This window comes from Poromitra crassiceps, assembly GCF_964638095.1.
Source record: "Poromitra crassiceps genome assembly, chromosome: 13".
Taxonomy (NCBI): Eukaryota; Metazoa; Chordata; class Actinopteri; order Beryciformes; family Melamphaidae; genus Poromitra; species Poromitra crassiceps.
This window is the reverse complement of record NC_139644.1, coordinates 9248141-9263430: the sequence shown is the minus strand read 5'-3', so window position 1 is coordinate 9263430 and position 15290 is coordinate 9248141. Positions and strand designations below refer to the sequence as shown.

The window sequence follows — 15290 nt, the reverse complement described above, 5'->3', positions numbered from 1 at the left end:
CCCTCAGGCTTTTCACAATAAAAGTCACGCTGTTGGATGTCCCACGAGAATACATTCACGGCGTTCTTTCCGACTGTTTATGCATAAAGGCCTACAAGGAGCTGTCCATCAGCACCACACATACAGGTAAATCAGAAACTAAAAGTGAAGGGCTGTCTGCATTGCAAAAGCCGAAAAAATGCCTAGTAGTAGGCTATACACTTGTAGACAATATTAGTCAGCCACTCTAGAGATATTATAGGAATAGTAGCCTATACTGAAACTTTAGACAATAACGATACCCTAAAATACAAAAAGCCTACGGGAATATTAGCCTATATTATAGGAGGCCTAGGCGATAGCGCCTCTCACGCTCTGTATAGTTCTGCGCACTCTCGATGGCCCGGGAACGCGCCTCGTCAGAAGCCACCGCTAGTCCCCTCCTCTTCCTCCGCCGCGTTGAATGCTGGGGAATTGTAGTTTGTTATCGTTGTGGGGAAATGGCGGACGTGCCACCCCTCCGCAGCTTGGACGACTTTGTCCTGGCCTCGAGCCGGTTCAGCGCGCCTGACGTGCGCGAGCCGCACCGCTGGAACAACCGCGTCATCAACAACCTGCTCTACTACCAGACCAACTACCTGCTGACGGTGCTGACGGTGCTGCTGCTGGTGGGGTGAGTGATGCTCGCTCTCTCTCTCTCTCTCTCTCTCTCTCTCTCTCTCTCTCTCTCTCTCTCTCTCTCTCTCTCTCTCTCTCTCTCTCTCTCTCTCCTCTCTCTCTCTCTCTCTCTCTCTCTCAATTAAAAATCAAATGAAATTGGCCTTATTGGCATTGACAATGTTCATATTGCCAAAGCAACAGCGGCTACACAAATAATTATTATCAGTATAATGACACTGACAGCCAAAGTTAAACACGCACGCACACACACACACACACACACACACACACACACACACACACACACACACACACACACACACACACACACACACACACACACACACACACACACAGGCTATGTATAGGTTGTTTGCAACCATGTCATGATTCCGATGACGTTGATGACGTTGCTGGGTGGCAGCCCTCCCAGAGCAGAGAATGGAGAAAAGTGAGTATGCAGGTATCGCCAGAAGATTGCCAAACATGATATGATCCATATACAATAGATACAGTCGGTCTGTGTGGGAATGCCCACAAAATGTTATACGGCTGGCGCGCGAGTGGAGTAAAACCTCCATGTATCTCAATGGGCTGACTCACCAAAGGACGGTGCTGCGGCTCTACACTCCAGGATTGGGGATTCTAGAGCAGGTACAAAGACGGGTCTGGGGACCCCCTGGAACTCCCTCAAGGACCCCTGGGCCTGGGGGTCCCCGGTAACCTTGCTTGCAAGATGGATAACCTCGCGAGATTAAAAGAGATTCTCTCGACGTAATGCATCTTGTCATGCACAGGCAGTTAAGATGATTGGCCGACCATGGCCGGCTCGACGAATCAGCGGCAGCCTTAGGCGGGCTTTCTGTGTGACGCACATGGTCTTTGTAGTTCTTTTCACTCGTCAACATGGCTGCCGCCGCGGAAGTGACAGGCAGTCTGAATGAAATTTAATGTAACGTTCCCAATTCTATGTATTAAATTCTAACGACCCTCAACATTTGGGAAGGCTAAGCCACACAACTAGTTCGTTATAATCGAACGTCATGCTTCGAAGGCGACTTTACGACGATGAGGACGGTGAGGACTCAATCACTCTTACATGCACAGGCCATGCACCTTCCTCCGGTCGCAAACGTGACGTCAGAGGCATGGCGATCTGATTGGTTGAAGTTAACACGCACCAGCGGTGATAGACAGATGGGTCATCCAATCACCTGCCAAGTAGCTTGGAAAAAGTGCCCGCCTCCGTCAGCGGGTCGGGTTACTGCATTCCCAGATCGACTGGTTTAGTGAAACGTAATGTGGAGCTAAACCGTCCATCTGGCAGCGTCAGGTTAGGTCCCCGGACCCCACTTTGAGAACCACTGCTTCAACCGTCTCACCCTTCCAAAGTAACGGTCCATGTTGCTGCAACTCTACAGTGCTACTTAATCCAGAACCTTACTTCTGGGGAACTATTGTGAGGTAAAAAAAAAAGGTCCATTGGAGTGAATGGAGATGACGCAACTGTGACTATCTGAATGGCTCTCCTCTCCTCCCAGGTATTTCCAACCCTTGCAGCTGGTCGTCGGGGCGACGGTGGTCACTCTGCTGTTCCTGGGCTTCGTCTGGGCCGCGGAGAACCGAGCTCCCGTCCGCCGTTTCCGTAGAAACCACCCGTCACTCTCCCTGCTGGCCGTCCTATTGGCCAGTTACCTCTTCCTCTCTGTGCTGGGAGGCGTGGCCGTGTTCCTGTTTGGGATCGCCTTCCCTATACTGAGTGAGACACACGCACGCACACAGACACACACAGGCATGAATCCACAGAGTTTAGTTAAGGTGGCAGAGTCATTTCGGTGCTTCTCAGTCAGTTTCCTGTAAGGATGCACCAATATGAAGATTTCCGGGCTCTACCGGAAGGGGCGTGGCTTTGTCTCTCTATTGATAGACCGGTCATTCCCATTCATTGATATCTGCATGTCTACGCTCTTGAATGGCCATTTGGCTGCCTCGCTTACAGATGGCTGCCACAGAATGTTTGATAATGTTGTCATGGAAACTAGAGTTGACTTGGCACGCAGGACTTGAAAAGCTGGTGGGTTACCATGGCAATGGCCTCATTTGGATGCCAGTGTCAGTGGTGATGAACATTCTAACTCTCATGTAGTAACCACACGGGAGACATGGCATCATATCAAAACTCTGTGGAAGACATCGACGGATCAAAATACTTTGACCTTTTTTGCAAAGGAACCACCTGCACCCGACGGAAGAGAAACAGCTCTCCCAAAATGAAAAATTAAAAAGACTGAGGTGGCAAGTGGCAACCATGCCAATCCACTGTCTGTCTGTCTGTCTGTCTGTCTGTCTGCCTGTCTGTCTGTCTGTCTGTCTGTCTGTGTCTGTCTGTCTCTGTCTGTCTGTCTGTCTGTCTGTCTCTGTCTGTCTGTCTGTCTGTCTGTCTGTATGTCTGTCTGTCTGTCTGTCTGTCTGTCTGTCTGTCTGTGTTCATGTTAGTTCATCTCCAACTTCTACTCCATAGAGTCCATTTCTTTTTTCTATCAAGCAGCTCCGCCTCCGCGCCATGTCGACATTCAGAACAAACCAACAGACAGAAATGTATTTAATTCTGTCCGTTTTCTGACAGCCGCTGCTTGACGGTGCGTACACACCACATGCTATCGCATGTAGCTGCTTGTAGTCGTGTCGCTGGTCGCTTGGTGCTGCAGTTTGATTGGCTCTCTTGCTGTCTTCGCGTTTTGAATTGGTCCAGTTGAATTTGGCCCCTCTCTCGTCGCTGTCGTCCAAGCGGGCTGGGATACCTGGTGCCTGGTGCTGGGATACCTGGTGCCTGGTGCTGGGATACCTGGTGCCTGGTGCTGGGATACCTGGTGCCTGGTGCTGGGATACCTGGTGCCTGGTGCTGGGATACCTGGTGCCTGGTGCTGGGATACCTGGTGCCTGGTGCTGGGATACCTGGTGCCTGGTGCTGGGATACCTGGTGCCTGGTGCTGCAATACCTGGTGCTGCGATACCTGGTGCTGGGATACCTGGTGCCTGATGCTGCGATACCTGTTGCTGGGAGACCTGGTGCCTGGTGCTGGGATACCTGGTGCCTGATGCTGCGATACCTGGTGCCTGGTGCAGGGATACCTGGTGCCTGGTGCAGGGATACCTGGTGCCTGGTGCTGGGATACCTGGTACCTGGTGCTCCGATACCTGGTGCCTGGTGCTGGGATACCTGGTGCCTGATGCTGGGATACCTGGTGCCTGGTGCTGGGATACCTGGTGCCTGATGCTGGGATACCTGGTGCCTGGTGCTGCGATACCTGGTGCCTGATGCTGGGATACCTGGTGCCTGATGCTGGGATACCTGGTGCCTGGTGCTGGGATACCTGGTGCCTGGTGCTGCGATACCTGGTGCCTGGTGCTGGGATACCTGGTGCCTGGTGCAGGGATACCTGGTGCCTGGTGCAGGGATACCTGGTGCCTGGTGCTGGGATACCTGGTACCTGGTGCTCCGATACCTGGTGCCTGGTGCTGGGATACCTGGTGCCTGATGCTGGGATACCTGGTGCCTGGTGCTGGGATACCTGGTGCCTGATGCTGGGATACCTGGTGCCTGGTGCTGCGATACCTGGTGCCTGATGCTGGGATACCTGGTGCCTGATGCTGGGATACCTGGTGCCTGGTGCTGGGATACCTGGTGCCTGGTGCAGGGATACCTGGTGCCTGGTGCAGGGATACCTGGTGCCTGGTGCTGGGAGACCTGGCGCCAGATGACAGCGATGAGAGGAGGGACCAAATTCAATTGGACCGATTCAAAATGGAAAGACAGCAAGAGCCAGTCAAGCTGCAGCACCAAGCCACCAGCGACACGAGTACAAGCAGCTACATGTGATAGCATCGCAGCTGGTGTGTGTACGCACCGTCAGTCTGTCTGTGGAGAGCTGGAAGATGGGTTGGGACTGGCAATGTACAGATAAACTCACTATGCTAATGTTGCCCCTCCTCTCCCCTCCTCTGCTCTCCACTCCTCTGCTCTCCTCTGCTCTCCACTCCTCTTCACCTCTCCCCTCCTCTCGTCTCCTCTCCTCTCCCCTCCCATCCTCTCCTCGCATCCTCTGTGCTCCTCTCCTTGCTTCCTCCCCTCCCCTCCTCTCCTCTCCTCTCCCAGTGGTTCTCGTGCATGCATCGGTGAGGCTGCGGAGCCTGAAGAACAAGCTGGAGAACAAGCTGGAGAGCATCGGCCTGAGGAGGACGCCCATGGGACTCCTGCTGGAGGCCATGGGACAGGAGCAGGAGGCCGGGTCCTAGGAGGAGGAGGAGGTGGGGGGCGGGGGGGGGGGGGGGGGGGGGATAGGAGTGGGTAGGGGAGTAGAGGAAGCGAGGGATGGGGAGAAGAGAAGAAGAAAAGAGAAGGAAGCAGGTTGGACTGGACGATAATTCAATTATCGTTTATCGTCTTTCAGTGGAATCATATCTATCTATATTTGATATGCGACACATTTCCGCTGTCTAAATTGATGATGACAAGCATTTTTACTTAAAAACTGATCAAATGAAGTATGGTAGGAATTTAATTTGAATATTTCAGCTTTGTTTGACATCACACCTAACATCACCATTCAGTTCAATGAGATGAAAATTCACATTGATTACTTAACGCAATTTTGCTTACGTGAGCCTTATCGTGATTTATACGACAGTTCGTTCCGGTCGAGCAATTTCATTGGACAGGCATTCTATGAGTGCTGACATTGAATATAACAGCACTAGGGCGCTTCACTGTCCTATGTATCACTCCGCTTCATAGCTCTTTGAATGTAGCTTCACTGGCACCGTAGTGACCACGATATGGATCATTTTGAAAGGATTGATGAATGGTCGGCCAAGGCGGAAGATTGGGAAGTACGTAAGCTGAAATTGTCTCTCCTAACTCCTAACCTAAAAGTAGTTAGCTTAGCTAGCTTGCAGCTGGGAAACAGTTTACCCGTTGCTTTGGTAGTGCAATCCAAGGGAACTGTTTTTGTTGGCAGAGACAAATAACAGACAAAAGCCATCTGTTATCTCAAATTAGGCTACTTAAAAAATATATACTAGTATTACTTGATGAGTAGCTTTGTTTATACTGTATCAAAACAATATCGCACTTGAGGTTGTGCTGCTGTTACTCTATATCAGCACAGCTGTGATTATCTTCGGCACTCGGCCTGCCGCCCCCTGCCTACCACTGAATGACAGCCATGCTGGTATACAGTACAACAGCACAACGTCCTCGAGTATGAGATTGCGTAAATATATTGATATTGAGAAAAATCCTTATGATTATAATGATGTGGACCTTTCTCACATTTTGTGTCTAAAAGGCCGGAAGTAACACCGGTGCAAGCAGAACATTAATGAGGGCTTCCAACTTCTTTTACGTTTTTCCAGTGCCGGTGCCCTCATTTTGCTTGCACCTGTGTTACTTCCTGCCTTTTAGATGCAAAATGGCTGCTGTGAAAAAGGCGTCCAGTCCTAGAAGCAGGATAGACAAGAGGGAAGGAATAGGGAGAGAAATGGAGGAGAAGGAGGAAATTGACTATGGGACCATAGCAGCAGCAAGATAAAGAGAAAAATAAAATACAAAGAAAGAAAGAGAGTTGTGGAACAAAGGCTTTGGGGGGGTAGATAGGGTAGGTAGAGGGTAGATAGGGTAGGTAGAGGGTAGGCTACTTGGCATCAGAGGTAGGAAAAGGACATGGATGATAAATCTGTAGAAATCAACCAGTCACTCTGACAATAAACAAATAGTCCTTGATCAGTTTTTTTTCCAATCGTTGCACTTTAACCACTCTCTACAAAGGGACGGCTCACCCTAAAATCCAAAATACATATTTTTCCTCTCACCTGTAGTGGTATTTATCCATCTAATGTATATCGTTTTGTGTTAGTTGCCTGAGTTTTGGAGATATCGGCCGCAGAGTCTCTGCCTTCTCTCCAATACAATGGAACTGGATGGCACTCGGCTTGTGCTGCTCAAAGTGCCAAAGAAATACATTTGATAAACTCAACAGCATTGTCTCTTTCCAGAAATCATGACCCGGTTACTCAAAATAATGCACAGACTTTGTTGTGAGCAGTTTCATGTAGGAACTATTTTCTTTTGCAGTCTCATATAGGAACTAGCGAGCAGCTAGCGGGTGTAGTTCGGTCAAAAGAAAATAGTTCCTCCATGAAACGGCTCATAACAAGGTTTGTGGATTATCTGGAGTAACCGGGTCATGATTTCTGGAAAGAGACATTGCTGTTGAGTTTTTCCAAATGTATTTGAGCACCACAAGCCGAGTGCCATCCAGTCCTATTGTATTGGAGGGAAGGCAGAAACTCCACGGTCGATATCTCCAAAACTCAGGCAACTAACACAAAACGATATACAGTAGATGGATAAATACCACTACAGGTGAGAGGGAATATATGTATTTTGGATTGTAGGCAGCTGGTCCTGTATACTCGAACGTCCGCTTGAGAGGGGTCGCTGGGGAGTCCCCAACAAAATGAGTACAATTGTGTGATTTCACTAGGATTTCAATGACTAGAAGTTAGTCCAAGGAGAGAATGTAGTGCATATACTTGGTAATAGCTCTCACTCTCTCCTGTTATCTCCCCATCTATATTATATTATAGTCGCGCTGTTCGCGTCATTTGGGTCAAGTCACATTCTCGAGGAGCTGCACGCAGGCTCGCCGGCTGCGGTGCACCCCTCGATGCATTCGGCGAGAGGTTTGACGCGGAAGTATGTTTAGGCCTTTATTTGTTAAAATTTTGTGAAAACATGCTGCAATATAAAACAGTATTCATCACAGCAACCAGAACAAAAATGTTGTCGCGGGGCGGCTGTAGCTCAGGAGGTAGAGCGGGTCGTCCACTAATCACTTTGGATAAAAGAGGTCGGTGGTTCGATTCCCGGCTCCTCCAGTCTGCATGTCGAAGTGTCCTTGGGCAAGACACTGAACCCCAAATTGCTCCCGTTGGTGTGCCGTTGGTGTGGTAACCTGCCGCCATCGGTGTATGAATGGGTGAATGTACCTACTGACTGTAAAGCGCTTTGGATAAAAGCGCTATATAAATGCAGGCCATTTACCATTTACCATTTTGTTGTTATCCTGATAAGTTGCTACAGTACATCATCACTGACTGAATTGACGTTCCTCCAGGTTCACACGTGTTGAAAAAGCAGAAATCAAAAGCAAAGGCTGACAGATATTCCAATAGACTACACATCTAGTCTGATCCACTCTGCCTCTTTATGACTGGTGTTTTATATAGTAACTGATATTAGCTTAGCCAACTACAACGACCAGTTTCTCCACTGGCACTTTCTCCATCTTTGTTGTTGTGGGAGATATAATATGATATCACCTGCCGCTTTTCTGAAAAGTTGAAAAATTAATTTGTTTAGAGAGAGAGAGAGAAACAACGGACGCAGCTCTTTATCGTGATGAAAGGCTCACAAATGGCGGCCGCTTCCCATATGTTCAAATGTAAAAAAAGAAAAAGTGGCAGTTTGGAAAAGTGCTGTGTATTTAGATAACTATTCAGCTAATGGAGGATGCTATCGCTAAAAGTACCAAGACAGAAAGGGGGAGTTTTTGCAAACAAATAAATGTTAATGTTAATAGCTAGCTAGTAGCTACTGTTGCATAATCTAGGAATTCCAAGCCCCCAGGAACAGCTCTGGGCTGTGAAGCTTTTGGTGTTGTGGCCAAACTTGGTATTGCAAGTCACATGATGCACTGGACCCAGAAAGCTTTTTCCCCATATACATATATGGGGAAAGAAGCAGCTTTAAAACTCAGCAGAATTTTTTCTGGGTGTCAAAAATGACTTCGAATTATCATGTTTTCTGGAGCTCCCTCCCTCTCCCTTCTCCCTTCTCCCTCTCTCTCCCTCTCTCTCTCTCTCTCACTCTCTCTCTCTCTCTCTCTCTCCCTCTCTCTCTCTACACCGCTCCTTCCCAAGAAAAACACTACCAATCTATGGCTCCACCAGGAAGTAGTAGTCTACACTTTTTTGGCACATGCGCTACGTGAGCAACTTTCATTGGAACGAATGGGCCAAGATCTTCCACACCTTCTCCAGTTTCTTTTATACCTCCATGAGGAATCCAAAGAAAAGTTGCCAGATAGCTAGCTAGTTGAATACTTAGCTAATGTGCTGCTATAGCAGTTGAGCTAACTGGGCCCTGGTTGTGTTACTGTAGGTCCACACTGGGGAAAATAATACTAAAGCCCAGGGAACGCTGAGGCTTCTGCACAGCATTAACCTGGCAAAATGAAGATAGGGCATGGAGCAGCCAGCTTATTCGTAACCTTTTGAGTTGACTTTTAATTCCATGATCACCTGGAGGTGACATGATAGCATCCTGGGTGATTCACGACTTTCCAGACCTGCTGTAGGCTACTTTTAAGAAAGCTCAAATGAACGCATACTCATATTGTTTCTGTAACAAACGAGGCTCAGTACATTATATGATGAAGGTTTATAACCACATCAACAGTGTTGTAATTGGAAATAATTGTGTATGTATAAAAACAACGAATGTTCTCCGCAGAGTGAAGGCATTTGATCAATTGAAAGCTTTGTGATGTATAGCAAAATCTGTCTGTTTTAATTTGAGGGGACCTCAAATTTTGCTTTTATTTGTTTTGTTTCATAGCGCCCAGCCTCCAGACGAATACTGTTTGTGTTGCTGGTAAGAAAGAAAGTGTCTGTATTTGGGGATTTAGCCTATAGAGAGTTTCCTCCCCAGTTAAAATCATTCCAAGGCTGGACCCGTTCCATTAAAGGAACACTTTGTCATTTTTCAACCTGGACCATATTTTAATTTTTTAAATGTATAACTAAGTAATTTGAACAGAAATCTTTGAAATTGATGCAGTATTGGCCAAGATCACTTCTTTTGTCAGCCATTTTCCCCACATGCCCCTAATGCACTAAACAGGCTTGTTTTTACCACCGACAGGATCCGATTATTCCAAAGGGATAACTTCCATACTGCTCACCTGGCATAATCCAAGTCTCCACAAGCCCTGAGATGCCAAGTTGACTTGAAATCATGTAATTTAGCCTACGTCCTGTTTTTAGCTGAAATCTGCACCGTTGAGAGGTGCTAAAGGAAGAATAACAAGGGGATGTCCAGCTGCACATATGGCTATATTTCATGTAAATGATGCATTTTCAAGTCAACTTGGCATCAGGGCTTGTGGAGCCTTGGATTATGCCAGGTGAGCAGTATGGAAGCTATCCCTTTGGAAGAATCTGATACTGTCAGTAGTTAAAAAGAAGAAGAAGCTTGTTTAGTGCAGTAGGGGCATGTGGGAAAAATGGCTGCGAACTGAAGTGATCTTGTTCAATACTACATGAAATTCAAGGATTTCTGTTCACATTATACTGTAGTTATACATAAAAAAAAATCAAATAGGCCAGGTTGAAAATAAATTATCCTTTAATCTATTTTCTTGTTTACCTTAACCATGTCTTCTTTCTGTTCAAAGTATTCACACAATGCCAAGAATGCCAGCGTTTGTCTTACATGCCAATAATTGATTACGAATCATTATTATTGAGTATTTTTGAATATTTGTGTCAGTGTCCTGCAGAAAACACATCCCCCTTAAACAAAACAAAATACAAATTGTAATCAGGATCTGTGACCTGATTTATCTATTTTTGTTTTGTTTTGTCTTTTCCATGAATATGTCCGTAGGCATTTAGCTGATGCTGTGATGAATGAGCAGGACACTTCAGCAGGTGACAGGGCTGTTAGTGGGGGTCGGACATGTGACCCTTCTGTTACGGGACGGTCTAAGGCCTGTCGACTCCATTTTGTTATTTTTTGGCTCGGATTCTGGATCATAAAATGTTCTTTTATCCTACATTTTCCTTACCTGACGCTGCCAGATGGTTTCTTTTCACATACCCATCTGGGAACAAGTCGCCCCGGGAAACTGTTTCAAAGGGCAGGCACTTAAAAAAAATACCTGGCAGGGGATTGGATGAACCATCTGTCTATCACAGGCTCGCTCTCACCGGCGTCACCGCAAATCCCGCCCGTAGCTCCCTCAGGACTGATTGGTGTGAACCACTGGTGGTTCAGATTCAAACCAATAGATTGGAGCGTGGCAATATAGATTTGTCCTTGTGATCCCATGATCTCGTGTGAATCCAGCTGACATTTTCTTATAATTCAAGAACGTCTCATAGAGACACTGCGTAACGCGTCATCATTCAGAAACCACGCCCAAGACGGGGGAAAACAGAAAGCCCCCCTCCAATCCTGGCGTTCTCCTATGTCACGTGCATGGTTGCGTGTTGCACACAAAGATCGTATATACAGAAGATGAACACTCCAACTTACTTCCTTGACAGCTAAATCCACATTTCTTCTCGCCAATTCTCAATGGCTTCCTTGTTTTGCTCGGGAGTACAATAAAACTTTAATTGACGATTTTTTACATTTGTTGTGTGCACAGCCCCACCACATAACAGCTTTTAGCTATGTTTAATTCAAGGAAAATGACGCTGGTGAATGGGAGTGAACCGACCGATTTCCCCTGTGATGGGCGTGGCCTATTTCTTGCAGTGTCTCTATAGGTTTTTAGTTACCATATAGGGAGGGAGAGGGGGGTGGGGATAAAAGAAATGTCTTCTGGTTGCTTGTTGCTGATGCAGGAACTGCAGCTCGTCCGCTTCATTGCGAGTCATTGCGTGCATCATCTAAATGACTGTGCAGTGTAAATTGAGATGTGAGGTTTCTGCATGACGCTGCACATGACGCTCAGTGATGGAGCCTGGTTGGTGGTGGCTGTTCAGCGTTGCCTTCCATTCTGTGGTTTTGTTTTCATTTTGAATTCATTGCCACCATGTCTTTGACTGTTTTTCCAAAATGCTGTCAGTAAATTGTATTTAAAAGTTCTTTTTAAAAAATAAATAAAAAAGGAGTGCTGTACTGCAGTGTGTGTGGCTGCTTTCTGCATCCATCCATCCATCTATCTATCTACAGTGTTGGACAAGTTACTTTCAAAATGTAATACTACATATTACTAGTTACTTTCATTGTAAAGTAATAAGTTACTTTACAATATTACTGTCTGTGCAGAGTAACTCGTTACTTATCACACTACTTTTGCATTGCTTTCACCAAAATAACAGCAGTAGCAGAATGACATCGCCACCCTGGCACCATCCCGAAAAATAATTTCAACTGTCTTGAAGTCAGAGTAAACCGTCCAAAATTCTAAATGTTATCCTTTTCCTTTGATATTGTCATCTATAGTGGTTATTTGCATAACAAACACACAATTTGATTAGGAAATGATTGTAGATTTATTTAAATATGTGCTTTGGAGGGGGAAAAAGTAACTCAATTTGTAACTTGTTTTACTTAACAAAGTAACTGGTATAACATTATTGAAATCCTATTAGTAATAAGCTATATTACTGAGTTACTGCTAAAAGTAATATATTACATGTAATATGTTACTTTTGTAATGAGTTACCCCCAACACTGTCTATCTAGATGTATGAAGAGAAGACTTGAGACTTGACTTGGGTTCTGCTGACATGGGACTTGACTGATTTGTATTTTGATGACTTGAAAAGTTTCCTAAAATCTCGAGATGTTGTGTTTTTGTAAATGACCTAGATTGAAAGTGATGAGATTTGTTCCAGCAGATGACTGCATTTAAATGATATTTTCTGAATTTGTATGGGATGGTTGAATTTATTGAAGTTGAAGCTGATTATAGAAATCTAATGAAACTATTACAATGCGTTTTTTTAACCCTATTAAAATCATATTGCATTGATTGAAAAGTCAGAGACATTTCAGTTTCTTTAAGATATTAAATTGTTACTGGACTCAATCAAACACACACACACACACACACACACACACACACACACACACACACACACAGTCTGACCGTATGTCACTTTTGGGGTGTTTACATAGACTTACAACCACTTGCCTAACCTTAACCCTAACCTTACCCTAACCCTAACATTAACCGTAACCTAACCCTAACAGTATAACCTAACCCAACATTAACCTAACCTTAAGCGTAACCTAACCCAATAACCTTAACCGACCCTATATCAGCTTGTTACCAACTGATGGGGACACGGCTTTTGTCCCCAATTGCACCCACCGTCCCCACTCACGTCGTGTCCCTCCAACACACACACACACACACACACACACACACACACACACACACACACACACACACACACACACACACTTCTCTCTCTTTCTATCTTTACTCCCTTAACAACAGGTGGCAGTGATGTCCCCACCTCTCTCTCACTCTCGCTCTCACACACACACACACACACACACACACACACACACACACACACACACACACACACACACACACACACACACACACACACACCTCACTCTCTCTCTCTCTCCCACCCCTCCTCTCTTTCACTCTCTCTCTCTCTCTCTACCACTGTGGCCCCCCCTCACCCCCTCCTCTCTCTCTCTCCCTCTCTCTCTCTCTCCCTCTCTCTCTCTCTCTCACTCTCTCTCTCTCTCTCCCTCTCTCTCTCTCTCCCACTGAATACTCCCACTGCCCCCCCCCCCTCACTCCCTCCTCTCTCTCGCTCTCTGGTGCGCATGCTCTGGCGGGGGTTCATGTTTTTCCAGGGAGGAGTTGGTCGTACGTCGTCACGCTGCCGGTTTAAAAGTCCCCGCCCTGCACTTCAGTGACAGAACAGAGTAGAACACACAACAACACACCGACCGAACTGAACAGTCAACTGCGCTCTGGACTCTGACAACACGCGTCTAGGTAAGACAAACACCTATACTATTCCTATAGGAACGTATAATGTGTCCGTGGTTAATATAGTAAGTTTACAGCGACGCAGGACCACTGTCGCACATTTGGTCACATTTGTTTGTTCTGTTGTTGTCATTGTTAATGGTGAGTTCATTGACTTTTGCAGTATTCTGTCTGCTCCATGGTATCACTGTAATATTCCTACAGGGATTTGCATCACGTTTCCGTAGCTGCACGGTACTTATATATAGTCCTGTTATAGCTACGTGTTTAACTGACCTGTAGCCTAGTGGCAAATGTCATATCTGGCAACCTGTCTCGCCGGTTGAACTGACAGTCTCTCTCCCTTCTGTCTGTGTGGAGAACAAGGATATGATGAAAACAACTGTAACAGGCCCTTTTCACAGCAACCGTTTCGAGGTGGTAAAGCAGGAAGTAAAGCAGGTGTAGCCAATAACATTAATGAGGTCCCTGGCACTGGAACACCTAAATGGAATGGAACCATCAATGAATGGTGGTGGTGGTGGTACTGTAGGCTATTTATACAACACATATACAAAGCCAAGTTCAACGTGTTTTGGCTAACTCCAGACTAGGTAATGGGGTCTCAACTCGGACTCGACTCGGACTTGGATTCGACATATAGCCTACCTACAACACCCAATAGTAGCATACTAGACTAGACTATGACAGACAATACTAGACCATTACACTGAAGTAGTAAGCCTAGACAATGGTATTGTATTGGACTTGACTAGATTGACATTAGTACTAACTAGACAATACAATAGTACTAAACAAGTAGTGGTCAATATAGTATTACACTTGAATATGACAGTAGCAGCAGACAATATAGACCATACGACTTACTACCAGACAATAGTGCAAGAAAATGGTACTACTGTATACTAGACCATACAGTAGTGTGCTATGATACTACTAGAACAATACTATATTGTGTTTTAATGAGCCTGGGTGTGAAGGTGGCACTGAAGCTTGGCTTCCAGAGCAAAACGTCTTAAGACTCCCATAAGACTCAGCTGCTCCGCTGCAGATTTGGCAAAGCGGTCGCCAAGGAGTGCCATGTAAACACAGCGGCTGGGAGCCGGGAGGAGGGAGGAGGGAGGAGGGAGGGAAGGGCTCTTTCCAAGGGAAGGGTGGAGGTTACATCATGTGGCTGGAGTGAGTGACTAACACAGTGAACCCTGCACGGACGCTGGCTGGGTGATTACCAAAGCCTTCTAGAAGGAGGTGGAAGTTACTGGAGAGGGTTGATAACATAGCAGAGCAGAGTGATAACAGCTGTGTCCTATCTGCAGATAGAGCCTGTCACACCTTGTCACACCTAACGGTCATTATTGTTATCATCATTCATCATTACCTCCACCAAGGAGAGTGCAAACCTCCGCCAAGGCCAATAGTTCCTGTTCATGAGTCCGGTCCGGATCCGCTCCAACATTTAATGGGCTCTTCCTTGGCCCATGCTGCTACACGCACCCTTCCATGGATGTAAGGGCAAGCGGTCTGTAGTGGTTGAGGCGGGAGACATTGTTGCTCTAAAGGCACGTCGGGAGGATGGTGGATTGTTTGAAGCAGTGGAGCTGAACATTAGCAGAGGGAGGTGTTAAAGATGTTGGTGTAAGCAGGGGTCAGGTGATGGAGCACAGGTGGGCTGATGTTGTCTGGGCCAGCTGCTTTAAGTCTCCTGAATGTGGTCCTCTGCTCAGCCCTTCCTCCTGGATGTGAAATGGGGAGAGGTGGAGGGGGAATGGGGGGGTGAGGGTGAGGGTATGACACTGGTGACTGTTCAAACCTCCTGTAGAAAATGTCTGCAAT

General features: G+C 46.4%; 1 protein-coding gene across 1 annotated transcript; it reads left to right on the top strand.

The window, feature by feature from the left end:
• Positions 1–476: 476 nt before the first annotated feature.
• On the top strand, positions 477–4935 carry praf2 (PRA1 domain family, member 2; the record flags this gene model as incomplete). The annotated part of the gene is made up of 3 exons (XM_083649113.1): positions 477–652; positions 2181–2398; positions 4796–4935. The coding sequence occupies exons 1-3, from the start codon at positions 480–482 to the stop codon at positions 4933–4935; spliced, it is 531 nt and encodes a 176-aa protein (XP_083505239.1). The 5' UTR covers positions 477–479.
• Between the last annotated feature and the right edge of the window lie 10355 nt (positions 4936–15290).